At 42.1% G+C, this 15,633-nt stretch overlaps 1 protein-coding gene across 2 annotated transcripts in view; it reads right to left on the minus strand.

The window, feature by feature from the left end:
* The window catches only part of MGAT5 (alpha-1,6-mannosylglycoprotein 6-beta-N-acetylglucosaminyltransferase), a 315,360-nt gene that overhangs the window by 21,241 nt on the left and 278,486 nt on the right, over positions 1 to 15,633 (minus strand). For both annotated transcript variants that reach the window (XM_045560098.1, XM_045560099.1), the window contains exons 13-14: positions 11,983 to 12,129; positions 3,144 to 3,260 (exon numbers count right to left, since the gene is read on the minus strand). In XM_045560098.1, coding sequence (XP_045416054.1) covers positions 3,144 to 3,260; positions 11,983 to 12,129 — 264 coding nt within the window. The remainder of the gene's footprint in view (positions 1 to 3,143; positions 3,261 to 11,982; positions 12,130 to 15,633) is intronic.

A 15,633-nucleotide genomic window follows, 5' to 3' on the forward strand; every position in this document is an offset into this window, starting at 1 on the left:
TCATGAGACCAGAACAGACCCAGTTATGTAGTGGGAAGCACACTGAGTACCCACATGCCATTCTGACAACATACTCCAAAGGGCATCCATCAAAAACAAAAGTGAATTAATTCAAAGGGCTCAAGGCAATAAATATGGAAAAATGGTTCTTCCTCTGTTCTCCTACCAACCAAGCCCAGTTAACCAAAGGGATGCTGACTCATTCATTGTGGCCAGTTCACTGTTTTAAAGGACATGAAGCCAAATAATTTTCCTACAAAACAAAATGGGAAAAAAAAGAATTGTATTCTTAGGCCACCTCTGCCAGTGAGTTCACTAGCCATCCTGCTGTGGATGGAAGCAGGCGGGACCCTCTGCATGGGAGGCTCTCCAGACCAGCCCTGGCTTCGGGAATAAAGGGCACGGGCAAGCCCTGAGGTGGGGGCTGCTGCATGGGGTGGGGGAAGGGAGGGGGGCAGTTTTCTGCATAGCAGTTCTTCAGGAACAAGTCAAGGCCTCTTCGGGAGATGAATGAAAAGAGAATGTGGAAACCACATCCAATCACTGAGAAACCCAAAGGTAGGCCAGCTGAGGAGAAGAGCAAGGGAACATTCTTGTTTCATCCTGCTGTGGAAGGAGGACTGTTACTCATATGGCCAGGGCCACAGGAAGCACACCTGTAGGCTACACTGTGGAGTTTCCACCGGCCTTGGAAACTTTCCATTATCTTCCCATCTTCTCCTCTTGACCTCCCCTTCCTGATGAATTCCCTGTCTCCATTCACTCACCTTTCTAAGTCAGGGGACAATTTGGTAGGGAACTGCCCTCAGAGATCAGCCTCCATGAGAAACCCTCCATGGTCTGACCTGACACAAGAGGCTCAGTATCATTCAACAAGAGATGCTCTTAGAAGGTATCTGGTGGCCAGGATCCTCTATTTACTAACCACAGGATTTTGAGTTCGGCATATCCTGTAATTTCTCTTGATTTCAAATGTAAACTCGGTCACATCATTCCCCTGCTCAAAACTTCCCATCATACTTACAAAATCCAGGATGGATCCTCATCATGACCTATTTACTTATGTATTTATTTAGGTTTTATTTATTTATTTAGAAACAGGATCTCACTCTGTTGTGCCCAGGCTAGAGTGCAGTGGCATCATTATAGCTCACTGCAACCTCCACCTCCTGGGCTCAAGTCATCCTCCTGCCTCAGCCTCCTAAGTAGCTAGGACTACAGGCATGTACTACTATACCCAGCTAATTTCTTTTCTTTTTTTGTAGAGACAGGTCTCACTATGTTGCTCAGGCTGGTTCTGAACTCCTGGCCTCAAGTAACCCTCCTGCCTCAGCCTCCCAAAGTGCTAGGATTATATAAGCATGAGCCAGCATGCCCAGCCTGTCATGGTCTTTTTAAAGGCCCCACATGTTCTGGCTCCTGGGAACTTTTTTATGGTGTCTATTATTTCTGATGAGAAATTGGCAATCTTTAATATCATTACTCCCTAAATGTAATACATTCTTCTCCGGCTGCTTTCAAGATTTTTTTTTCCTTATCTTTGCTTTTCAGCAGTTTGATTATGATGTGTGAGAGGAGTGTGTTTTTCTTTATATTTATCTTGCTCCTAGGATTGGGGGTTCACCAGGCTCCTAAGATCTGTAGGTTGATGTCATTCATTAATTTCAAAAATTCTTTAGCCAGGTGTGGTGGCACATGCCTGTAGCCCCAGCTACTCGGGAGGCTGAGGCAAGAGGATCAGATCACTTGAGCCTAGGAGTGTGAGGTTGCTGTGAGCTAGGCTGACACCACCGCACGCTACCCCAGGTGATAGAGTGAGCCTCTGTCTCAAACAAACAAACAAACAAAAAAATAAAAACAAAACAAAAACAAAAAAATTCTTTGCCATTATCTTTTCAAATATTTCTTCTGGTCCATTCTCTCTTCCTTCTGAGATTCCAATTACACATAAGCTAGGGCACTTGATATTGTCCCACAGATGTTATCTTTTTTTCATTTCATTCTCTTTTCCCTTCATTTTTCAATTTAGATATATATATATTTTAAATGGAATCATTGCTGCATCAGTTTGGATGATTTCTACTGATAAGCCTTCAAAGGTCACTGATTTTTTTCCCCCTCTGCTGTGTACATTTTGCTGATAAGCCCACAAAAGAATTCTTCATTTTTGATGATATATTTTTCATTTTTAGCATTTTCTAAAAATTTTACTTAAAAAAATTTTTCCATCTCTTTGCTGAAATTCTCTATCTGTTCACATATGTTTTCTACCCCTTTTCACCAAACTTTTCTACATATTTATCATAGCATTTTGAAGTCACTTTCTGACAATTCCAACATCTGGGCCATTTCTAGGTCTGGTTTTATTGACTGTTTTCTCTGTTACTGATGGGCCAAGTTTTCTTGGGTTTTGTGTTATATAAATTTAAAATCTTGGAATTAAATATGAACCCAAACTGTGTGCATCCAGCCTGCCCTACTAGCATTACTACCCTGCTTCTCCGAAAACAACATAGAAAATGTAAAAAGTGTTCCAATCTGAGAAGTCCAGAGGCAGGGTGCACCTGACAGAGTACGCTGCAGTTCTGGGGTTGGGAGAAAGGATAAGTGAAATCATCCCCACTGGAGGGTAACCTTCCTACAGGTGTGAAGCCAGCCCCATCTATATTTATGGAAGTAAACACCCCAGGGGAGGGGTCTCAGAGGTGCTCTGTGCACAGTAGGTACTTAACAAATGTCTGCTGAATTGATCAGATGAGTCCAGAAATGTTACTTTTACAAAATTCTACAAAATGTTTAGATAGAAAAACCAGATAAACAGATGCTCTATAAAAACACTGCCCAGTATTTCCTTATCCTTCTCTCTTTTTTGTAGAGGAAACACAGGACTATCTTTTCAGATCTTTGTTGCGAGAGCAACATATGTAGATCATTGCAGCAAGTATAAGTCAAGCTCCTGTTCCTGTGCCAGGGACCCACGAACCACACCAAAAGGGTCTGTAGAATCCATGCCCACATCTGGACACCAGTTCTGTTTCCATTTTACAGAACATCCATGAAATCCCCAGGCCAAATCCTACAGCTTGGCGATTTTCTTACTCCAGGGTTAAGCTGATGTAGAAAAGTGGAATAAAAGAAACAACCTTCTGATTTAAAATTGCTTTCACTGCATGCTCTACTTCCTCTTGATTGTTGAGGTCAACAGTCCAAACATGTGGCCGGCCAATGAAAACTTCAGCGTAAGGATGCTGGGATGTCAGCTGGAAAAGAAAAAGACAAAACACCTCACACAAAGGATTTTTTAAAAGACCTACTGTGCTAGATGAAGCGTTATGCTTTTCATAGTACTGAGTTGTACCTGTGTAGGTGTCCTTCCCCCTTGACGATCAAAACCTCCTAAGCATTCATAAGCAGATAACAATAAAATAGTGATGGTTTCACATGTTGAAACTCACTTGGAAGAAAGAGACAGAATGTCACGACCAGGTGACAAGTGTTACAGGTGGCTTTAACCCCCAAGACCACACCAGGAAATAGTGAACATTTACTCCTTGCCATAAGCTAGCCCTGAAAACCACCAAGATCAAACCAGTATCTACTATTATCTTGGCTAGGACAGACAGATAAGCATGGAAGGTCACAAGACAAATCCAGTCTGTAAAGTCACAGGAGGATGCGTAATGGCGCACACAAAAGGTGAAAGACGGGCAAATGAAACCATCAGAAAAACATAGATTTTTTGAAATAGTTTCAGGAATAATTTAGCACACATTTGGAAAAGCAAGGAATGACAGTTTTTGTCCTAAAGAAAGTTTTTTAAGAACAAAGTGTGCTCAAAGAAATCAAGTGTGAATATTGGGAATTCTGAGTTCATGAAGAGTACATTCTATTAAATGTAAGATACTTAAATTTACTACTCAATTTTGTTTCCACCTCTATTCTCATATCCCTTTAAGGTCATGGTGTAAAAAGAAGGAATTCATGACATCTGTGAGAGCTTTTTCAGTTGCCACAGTGACTCGGGGTGCTACCCTTACTCCATGGGTGGGAGCCGTGGATACAAGATGCCTTGCAATGTGGGACAGGCCTGCCCAGGAAGACTGTCTGCTTCCCACGCTACTTTCAAATGCACTGCTAGGTTTTCACACGGGTTTATAGAATCCAACTCTTTGATACAGTTTTCACATACATTGAATTTTCCAGGAACATAATTACCATGTAAACCAAGGGATGTCTGTACTCTGTTTTATTTGGAATTTCACCAATGAGCCATCACCATTTCAGAAAAATCACAGCAGCAAAGTCAATGCCACTCAGGACATCCGTCCTTCAGTAAAACATACCCACATCAGTCTGTATTTGTACCTGTCACATTAATAGCAATTGTGTGTGTGTGTGTGTGTGTGTGTGTGTGTGTATACACACACTTTTGAGCTCCTCTTTCACTTAAGCAAAAAAGACTGACCATATTCAGATGAATGTTCTATTTCTTTTAAATGCAGACATTAATTGTGAAGAGCAATGAGCCATCACGTTGTCTAGTATAGCTCGAGTATTATAGTTCTTGATGACATAATACTGAAATATATGTTACTTTATTAGCAATTATTTTCTTTTACGTTCAAGTTAGGGAATGATTCTCTGGAAATTACATATGTAGGCAGGTTATATAACTTACAAATTTTGTTTCAGGAGAGAAAAGTAGACATTATAATATATTTATTATACAATAAAAGGAGGTGTTGAGTCTGGTAGCACTGAGGCCTTTGCTTTGAAGGCCATGCTGGCTCTCTTTTTTCCTTCTGACTCCAATGTAGGCTTACAGACTCTCTGCAAGTCCATGGAGCTGGGCAAAGCTCCATTTTTGTCTCTTCACATATTTTGGATTCAGCACATATAGATGAAGCCCTGGGTGGGCTGCGGCCAGGCATTGTGTTGACCACCCGCACATACGTTACTATCAGGTTTCTGGGGTATTGATGAGGATTCTGAGATTCAGAGGGGTTTACACTTCCCCAAGACCACATAGCCAGAAAGTGCCAGAGCCACATTCATACCCAGATCCTTCAACAACTTATTAGCTTTAGACAAAAGGAAGATGGCAATTTTAAAGGACACCACTGAGTTCTTAAGACAAATGCCTGCCGTAAGCACCAGCCATTTAATCACGCTCTTAAAACCTGCCAACCTAAATTCAGGACTGAATTTATGCTGGTATTAGGCCTTTCCTGAAGATGAGCAAAATGTCACATCATTTTCGTTTTGTGGCCTGAAGAACAAACTAATTAGTTTTTCTGATGGAAGCTGAGTAAATTAAAGTTGCCATCAATGTCACTATTTAGTAATTTACATTTTAGCAGGCTCTCTCCTCTCCTCTCCCCCCCTTTAAGGCCCCTGCTTATTTACAAGGTTGCTCTAAGCACTTAGAAAATACAAAATGCTGAGCCATTATCATTTTATTCATTTACATTTATTGAAGGTTAATTTTATGAGTAAGGCATTTTTGTGATTCATTAGTTTCCCTCTGAATGTTATATTCCTCCTTGTTAATTTATTGAGAACCCTCTGATCTAAGCTACTTCATTGTATATCAATCAGTAAATTTACTGAAGTATAGTTTATAAAAGTAATGAAAATCTTATTAAATATGAGACATGACTTCAGAGTGGCTATTAAATCTCCAAGGAGAACATGAGGTCTCTTTATTAGGAAAAAACCCTGAAGCCAGAGAATTTCTAATGGTTTATAAAATGTCAGAATAATGATCAAGAATCTACTGATATATTTGCCAATATGAAGATAATGGACATTGCAGACTCGGAAGGGATGAGGGGGGAAAGGGGGTGAGAAATGAATAATTACCCACGGGGTGCAATGTACACTATTCAGGTGATAGGTACACTAAAAATCCCAGACTTCACCACTGTACAATATATCCATGTAACAAAACTCCATTTGTACTCCCTGAATCTACTGAAATAAGATTTTTGCTTTAAGAGCTATAAAAAATATAAAAATACAATTTATAATAAAGTATAACCTATACCAATCACATTACTTAAGGCATCATGAAACTTCTTCCCCTGAGTAGACATTGTGATTTGAAAAATTGGTCCAATGCAAAAATAAAAACAAAGCTAACTCACATCCATAAATCGAGACTTTTTCTTCTTTTCAAATAAAGGCAAAGAAGACACATACATGCAACTGATATGTATCAATTTATGTGGCTCAATTGTTGCTTAACATGAAAGATTTGGATAGGCACAAAAAACTGGTTTGTCATTACGTACACTCTGGTTAAGATGCTTCCATTTGCTGAAGAAAAAAAAAATCTTCTAGAGATTTTTTTTTACCCTTAGAAAGCTGTAGAACTGTTGACAGCTTTTTCCCCCTTAAAAGCATCTTTGGTTAGGAGGACATGGAGGGGCCTTTGTAAGTTGACATTGCAGAGCAGTGTGGCCCACCTGGCCATGAGCCCAAGTTCACTGGCCCTTCTCAAAGCTGTCTGATGCTGCGAGAGGGAGAAGGACGCCAAATGGAAGTTTACCTCCTGCCGCAAGCAAACTGACCTTGGGCCTCAACTTGTCAGCATTCGTGCTTCTCAGGCTTGAGATGCTCCCCCCACCTTTTCCTTTACAGCACAGCCCCTCCACCTCTCCCCCTCTCAGCTAACCCTGCCCATTCTCCCCCTGGCACAACTCCAAGTTCAATCCTCTCCTTAATTCACTTAGCTATTTCTTTATGCACTTCCACTGATTTATGCGTCTGTCCTACCACTCTTCCATATCAGATTTGAGGCTCCTGGAAAACAGGAAATGTGTCATGATAAATTCCCCCAGTGCAGCAATTAGTACCACCCTGTGGGGATACATTAAACATCCGTCAACCGCCCGTCTGCATCCTGCCCTCCTGGGGGAACCCAGGACTGACGGAGTCATCTGTGTGAGGCAATTGCTGAGCAACTGTTGAAAGGATCCACAGTGTCTTTCCAACGGAGTCTCATTTAAGGGCTGGTGGACTCATGTGAAGGGACAGGAGGAATCAAATGCCTGGGAAGCAGCTCCAACGCCTGCTCTCTTTCTACGCCATGAACAACGAAAACCCTCCATGATCTCAGGAAACAGCAAATTACTAAATGATGGCAAGTGATAGAAAACAATGAACATACTTTTCTTGATAACTTTATACTGACTATTCTGATCTATGAAACATTACATCAGTCACTGGACAATGTCTAGATTGTGTTGAAGAGTGTCCTAAATTTTTTTTTTCAGGAAAAAATACTCAGTTGCCACAAAGTGTCATCAAAATCTTTAGAATTAGTGTTAACGAAAAGGTGCTAGTTGTCAACTTAGTCTAAGATACTCTTGATTCACTTCCCAAAGGGTTGTATATAGACACTACAGTAAGAAAAGACATGGGTTTCTTTGCCTTTTATGCATTAAAAAAAAATCATGAGAGAAATAGAAAATCACCATCAGACCACCACAATAACTGTTGCAGAAAAGATTTACTGCTATTATATATGATGGAATAAACATATGGGCGGAAATCTGAATAGGATATTCACAAAGTCTCCAAGTATTCCCCCTAAGCCAGAGAAAGCAGTAACTTTTATGGTAGAGAAATCTAGGAAACACTACCTTAACCAAGTGATCAGGGTTAATATCACCAGTAATAAAACATATTGACATCATTCGCCCCTGATATGATGTGCTAAGAACATATCATTTCTGGGATATTCTTGCCAGAAATGCATAACCTCAAACTCATCATGAGAAAACATCAGTCAAATCTAAATTGAGAAAGAGTGTACAAAAAAAATCCCTGACCTGTACTCTCTACAAGCATTAAGGTCAACGGTGACAATGAAAGTCTGAATTGTCACAGATTAGAGGAGACTAAAGAGATGTGACTATTAATGTAATGTAGGATCCTGAATTGGTTGCAGGAACAGAAAAAGGATGTTAGTGGAAAAACTGGTGAAGTCCAAATAAAATCTGTAGTCTACCAGCAGTCCCCAAACTTTTTGGCACTAGAGACCGTTTTCATGGAGGACAATTTTTCCATGGACGGGGGAGGGGGGGGGCGGGGAAGGGTTTCAGGATGATTCAAACACATTACATTTATTGTGCACTTTCTGCTATTATTATTACATTGCAATATATAATGAAATAATTATACAACTCACCATAGGTTGGGGATCCCTGGTCTAGATAATACTATGGTACCAATGTTGATTTCTTGGTTTTGATCACTGTACTATGGTTTTATTAAAAGTTACCACTAGAGGAAACTGGATGAAGGGTATACCTGAACTCTGTATTATGTGCACAACTTTTCTGTATGATTAAAATTATTTCAAAATAAATAAAAAGTAATTCTAACAAGTCTACTTGTAGGTATATACCCCCAAGAATTGAAAGCAGGGACTCCAACAGATACCTGAATACCAGTGTTCATAGTAGTATTACTTACAACAGGCAAAAGTAGAAACAACCCAAATGTCCCTCAACAGATGAATGGATGAACAAATGTGGCACATATATGCAATGGAATATTCAGCCTTAACAAAGGAATGAGATTCTGACACATCCTACAACATGAACGAACCTTGAAAACATTATGCTAAGTTAGTAAGCCAGACACAGAAGGACAAATATGATAGTACTCCACTTGTATGAGGTACCCAGAATAGGCAAATTCATAGAGACAGGAAATAGAATCAAAGTTACAAGGGGCTGGAGAGAGGAGAAGATGGGGAGTTAGTGTTTAACGGACACAGAGTTTCTATTTGAGATGATGAATAAGTTCTGGACTTGGATCACAGTAACGGTTGCATAACATTGCAAATACACTTAATGCCAGCAAATTATACACTTAAAATGATTAAATAGTAAATTTTATGTAGTATATATTTTATCACAAAAAAATTAAAAAAAAACCACGGAAAATTACAAATATTATCAACAATTTGGGCATAAGAACTTTAGAGATTTACCATACCTACATTAAAGCCTATGGATGATTTTGGCATAAAAACATAGAGATAATAGAACAGAACAGAGAAACCAGAAATGAATCCATGCATTTACGGTCAACTGATTTGGAACAAAGGTGTCGAGAATACTTGAAGGAGAGTCTCATGAATAAACAGGGTTGGGAAAACTGGATCTCCACATACAGAAGAATGAGAACGGATCCTTATCTCACACCATAAACAAACATCAACTCAAAATGGATTAGGCTTAAATGTAAGAGCTGAAACAAGCACAGCTACTAGGAAAACAAATAGGGAAAAAGCTTCTGGACTCTGCTCTGGGCAACAATTTTTGGATATGATACCAAAAGCATAGGTAATAAAAGCAAAAACAGATAAATGGGACTACATAAAACTAAAAAGCTTCTGCACAGCAAAGGATATAACCAGCAGCGTGAAAAGGCAACCTAATGGATGGCAGAAAATATCTGTAAACCATGTACCTGATAAGGGGTTAATATGTAAAATATATAAGGAACTCCTACAACTCCACAGCAAAAAAACAAATAACCCAATTAAAAAATAGGCAAAAGACCTGAATAGACATTTCTCTAAAGAAGAAATACAAAAGGCAAACAGATATATGAAAAGGTGCTCAACATCATCCATCATCAGGGAGATGGGAATCAAGACCACAAGGAGATATCACCTCATGCCTGTTAGAATGGCTTTTATCAAAAAGACAAAAGATAATAAGTATAGAAAAAAATGCAGTAAAAAGGGAACCCTTGGACACTGTTGGTGGGAATGTAAATTAGTACAGCCATTATGGAAAAGAGCACTGTGGTTCCTCAAAAAATTAAAAGTAGAACTACCATATTATCCAGGAATCCCACTACTGGGTATATATCCAAAGGAATTAAAATCTGTATGTTGAAGAGGTATCTGCACTCTCATGTTCAGTATGGTATTATTCACAATAATCAAGATATGGAAGCAACCTAAGTGTCCATCAACAGACGAATGGATAAAGAAATTGTATGTATGTGTGTGTACAGGGAATATTCTTTAGCCTGAAAAAAGGAAATCCTGCCATTTGCAATAACATGGATAAACCTGGAGAACATTATGCTAAGTGAAATAAGCCAGACACAAATGGACAAATACTACATGATCTCACCTAAATGTGGAATCCAAAATAGAAGCAGAGAGTAGAGTGGTAGTTCCCAGGGGTTGGGGAGTGTGCAGGAAATGGGAGATGTCCATCAAAGGGTACCCAGTTTCACTTATGCAAGATGAGTAAGTTCTGGAAAGTCACTGTACAGCACTGTGACTACAGTAAAACAACACTGCATTGTATACTTGAAATCTGCCAAAAGGGTAGATCTTAAGTGTTCTTACCCCACACATGCACAAAAAAGGTATCTATATAAGGTGATACGTTAATTAGCTTGATTGTAGCGATCGTTTCCCAATGTATATGTATGTCAAGTTGCAAACCTTAAATATATACAACTTTTATTTGTCAAAAACAAAAAAATCCTAGGGATGATTTATTAGTCTATTTTCTACCCAAAACTTCATTCAAAGAAGTCAGTCACATGCTAAAACAAAGATTCCAAAACTGAGATGCTCACTGCTCGGGAGCGTCTTTCTAAACCATTCCAAACAATAGGCTCTTTAATGGCAGACTGAACGGTCCTGATCTCTGTGCCCTAGCAACTCCCACCACACCTGGCACACAGGTGTGCATTAAACGTTGCTGAGAAATGAATGAAAGAACTGACCTCTCAAAAAGAAAATGCTCCTCAAAATGAAGAATTCAAATATATTGTACTAGCAGAAGGAAAAAACAAGCAAACACACAGCCCTTGTCAGAGGTCATCTGGGCACAGGTTACCCTTTTTGAGATGATCTGTGGATCTGACTGATCTTCTCCCACCTCCCTTGGCCATTTCACCAGTGATAGGGAGCGTCAGAGAAAAGAACTCTCAAAATAACCAATTCCATAAATTGGCAAGGTTTCTGACTAATCAATAAAGAATAATCATTGCAAATGCATTTTATGTACTATTTGGGAGACAGGGTCAGGGAAAGTGACCCAGACGGTTTAAAAGCAGAATTGAAAAAATATTATGCTTTAAAAACTGTCCTTCAATATCGCTGCTATGTCATGGGAGCGCTGCCTGTCAGTGTAACCCCCAACTGGAAGGCCCCAAATGACGAGGATGCTGCTATGATCTCCTCTTTGTCAGCGGCCTGCAGAGCCACTTACTAACTACACAGAAATCATAGGAAAATCAATGTTGTGGTTTCCTGCACACACCTGCTTCTGACCAGATGCAGAAACACCCAGCTTGATCACTCACAGTTAGCTGCAAATGAATTTTGTTTATTGTCCTAAATTATATCCAACTACCCTCAATGGGGATTCATCACCCACTGTGGATTTTCAAGAGGATCTCTGAAGGCAACTCAAATAAGCCTTATGAAATGGTTCCAGCAAGGGCAGGGCTCCTTGTTAGGATGGTGCCTGCCAAGGGTGGGTGAAAAAGGTAGCATGACTTCAATAACTCAAGTTATAGCTTGTCTTTTGAGGTTGAGGGTCCTTTGAAAATCCCCCACAACCCACCATGGAGAACAGATTTTCTATGAATACCTGCTAACTAACCACTTGAGCTCCTCGTTCCCTAAATACCACACATGCAGGAAATCAGAGTTCAGCTAAAATCAGAAGGCTAGAATGTCCGTGTTCACATTAAGATACACAGTTGGGGTAGAATGAAAAGATCCCTTACTTTGTGGGGGCAGATGCAGATTCAAATCCTGGCCCTGCCACTGACTAGTGGGTGATGTGATCAGGTCACCCATGTCTCTGAGCCCCTGCACCCTCCCCCTCCCACCCAACCGGGTTAAATGCAGTTAAGACCTGCATTAGCACTCAATAAATGGCAGTCATTCATATTATCGAAAGTAGAATGATTCTGATAGATGCTTACCTCTCTCAGAGTTGGCTTGCCGATGAAAAAGTCTGTGTTTTTGCTGCTTTTGGGTGGGTTGAACTTGGGATTCAGGAAAGCACAGCCGTTTGCAATAGCCTCCAGGGGAGCCGGGCCCTCGTAAGGGAACCCAAGTCCGACAAACAACTGTAGGACAGAAAAACACAGGCCACATAAACACATCAGTCAGGATGGGCGTCCCTAGCTCACAGGGAGCTATTCTGTGGTCCAGTCCTGTGCAGATGCCTCAGAGGCTCTGGAAGGCTCCCAGGCCCTGGGGGGTGAGGCAAGGAGAAAGTTGGCTTATACCAGCATCTGAGAGCCATAACCAGGGACGCTGGAAGTCCTCGCGAAGCTGTTCAGCTGTGTTCTCCTTCTCTGCTAAGAAAGTAAAGAAATAAGTGTTGGGGGCAGTGAGCGGGTAGGGAGGTCAACGTATTAAAAGAAAAGCAAACCACCACCACCACCAAGACCCAACAATCATCTTTCTGTAACTCACCAGGAGACATGACTGGAAAAACACTTGCTTAACTACACAGAAGGTTTCTTCATTGAAGCAAACGAACAACAGGCCCTTTCAGGGGCGCTGGGCGGAGGGACAGAAAGGTCACTTGGCAGTTTGATTACAGTTCAAATGGAGCCACTTTCAAACGACGGTAGGTCAGTAAACATGGGTTTTCATAATGGGGTTTTCACTGGGGGGGACACCAACATCTTGGTTTCTATTCCCCCCTCGGTGGGGAGGGAGCAAGAAGGGTTTGCTGAATCCGCAGGGCGGCTGCGTCCCTGTCCGGCGGCGGCCCGCGCGTTCCCCGGGACGGACGACAGATGGCAGCAGCGACCCGCTCCCGAAGTCCTCCGAGCGGCCGCGGCAGCTGCTGCGACAAAGGGGGCACGCCGCAGCTCAGTGGCGCCCATTCCCGGGTCCAAAAATGAAATAACCTCTCCCAGAAAGGCCTCGCCACGGACGCCCGCCGCGGGGTGTCTCGCCCCGCTGGAGGACGGCGCCTTGGGGACCCGGGGAAGCCTGTGTTCTCGTCCCCACATGAGGGCCCTTTGTGAAATCGCTCTAGCCCCCAGGGGCACATCAAGTGACAAAAATAACCGGGCCCCAGGGCATCGTTTCCTTCTGCCGTCACACCGAGGAGCACCCAGCCAGCCAGGCCCGGGAGGGAAGGGCGAGGCGAGGAGGCTCCGTCCCGCTTTACCTGCTGACGGTTCGGGAAGGCGCGGCTGGGCGCACCGGGCCCTCCGTCCGCGCCGGGCACCGCCGTGTTTGGCATCTTGGAGAAGCACGGAGCTCTCGCAGGCATCATGGAGCAAAGCACTAAAGCCTCCCCATCTCACTAACTTCGAGAACACAACGCCAGAGACATGCACGGGGGAGCGGGGTGGAGAGGAAAGGCGCTTGGAGAGGCCCAGAGCTGCTCCTGCTGGCCGACCAAGAAGAGCCACCGGGGCCCAGCGGTGAGGGAGACACGGGATAGCCCAGAGCCAGGAGCCGGGAAACGGTAGGATAGAGGGAGATCTTCTACCGCCACTGGGAGGCCCTGCTATGGATCTCAGTCTTCCTATACAGCTACAGAAACGACAGTGTCAGAGAGAATGTATGGGGCACGGCCGGGAGATGGGGCTCAGGAGTAGGGGGAGATCCGACAGCTGCGGGAGAAACGGAGGGAAGTGGTGAGACTACTAGTCCTAGGACGTGCGGCTTTATTAAATATGAAGAATGCAGGGTTGCCATCCTCAAGGCTTTTGATCTCTGGGATCTGCCCTCCCCCATCAGACTTCGGAGATGTGTCAGCTCTCCAGGAGAAAACAGACGACCTCTTTCAGGCTGTGGCTGGGGATAAGGTAGCATAGGGAGTCCAGATCTTCTTGACTCCCAGAAGAAAGGTGCTAGAAGACACAGATCAGTGTCTCCGTGGGTTCAGCCAGAGACCTGGAGCCCGCGCTGTTTCCTGACCTCTGACAATCAGAGCCTGCCATGAAGTACTGATACCTTCATCAACTCCAAATTGCAAAGAACAACTTCAGGGGAAATGCAAGCAGTACCACGTTGTCTATTTAAATAGAAAATCTTGGAAAAAAATTTAATTAGCTCCTTTAGACCAACCAATCTGAACCCATTAATTAAAAGGATTTGAGGCTGTTGCTTAATGGACTTGAATGTGACCTAGGTTTAATTATATCTGAATAACAATATGCACCATCTCTTCTGCCCTGTGGGCACCAGAGTATCTCCATACACGTAAAATAAACACTTTGGGCTAACTCTCCCAAGCCTCACGATTTTAGAACGATGCTTAAGCAAATACCACACAATTTCTTGGCAATGAATTTTCTTGTCACACTAATTAGGATTGCAGGAAATGCATTACTTGGAAACAGCAAAATAACAGTCTTTTGTGACTTCTGTCAATAAGCAATTTTTTCTTTTGCCCTGTATACTCATTACCTGTGACATTATAATGGAGCGGATGTATTAAGGTCAAATAGCACATGTGATGTTTGAATGACAGCCGAACAGGCACAGAGAGTTCATCACCACTGAATGGCATTTGGTAAACACACGGGTGCTTATGGCCTTGCCACACGTTGATACCTTAACCACACTCAATTGTTTTCCCCCTAATCCCCTGCTTTCCCCATCATTCTGCCTACTTAAAGACTTCCTCAGCATGGAAGCAAGACACACTGCAAGAATGCACTCAAGTGCCAAGGCTTAACTCTGCTGGAGAAAACTGGCCATATTTTCATTTCTACTCCACCTGAACTTTGAAGCCCAAGAATCTAACGAGGATATTCCAGATGACGAAACATCTCTGTGGCGCTCCAGCGCTATCAGTGAGCATTTCTAAACAGAGGGATTACATGCTCTAAAATCAATTTTTTGAACTAATGCTAATCAAGAAAGAACGGATGAAGCACCACCATACGTTTCATTCACGGCATAGTATCAGGACATGCCTACATGTCAAAGAGTCCGGTAAAACCACTCAGAGTTTCCTACACTGTGAAAGGAGAAATTGCTTTAAACCAGTAAGTGGAATACTTAACAAAGAATCCTTTAAACATGGATAAAGGTAGTTCTTATCCAAGGGTTTGGTCAATTTTCACTCTTGATGGGAGTGAAATATCAAAATAATCCAAAATAAGAGAGGAATACTCAACACAGATTTTCTGATCAGTTTTAATTAGTCAAGTTGATGGGGTGGCTCAGCAGGGAGGTTTGAGCAATGAACCAAACTCAGATAATCCAATGAATTGATTATTGGGACCAAGTGACCAGAACAACATGGCGATTAGAGCACATGCTCTGGAGTCATACTGGGGTTCAAGTCCTGTCTCCATCACTTCCAAGTTCTGCAACTGTAGCAAACTGCTAGATGCCTGCCTATGGATTCTGAGGCCCATTTATAGTCTGTTCTCTCTAGTTATAGCACCTTAGTCAAGATAACACAAGCTCTCTAAATCTCAGTCTTTTCATGTGCAAAATGGGGAAAATAATAAAGCTTTATTTCATGGGGTTGCTATGAGGATTACACGAAATACTACATGAAAGGATGTGTTCCAAGGCTTAGCACCTAGTCAATGTTCAATAAATAGTTGTCCAAGTTCAAACCCAGATGCAACTTCGGGCAGCTGCAT

The sequence above is a fragment of the Lemur catta genome, chromosome 8 (genome assembly GCF_020740605.2).
Source record: "Lemur catta isolate mLemCat1 chromosome 8, mLemCat1.pri, whole genome shotgun sequence".
Classification (NCBI taxonomy): domain Eukaryota; kingdom Metazoa; phylum Chordata; class Mammalia; order Primates; family Lemuridae; genus Lemur; species Lemur catta.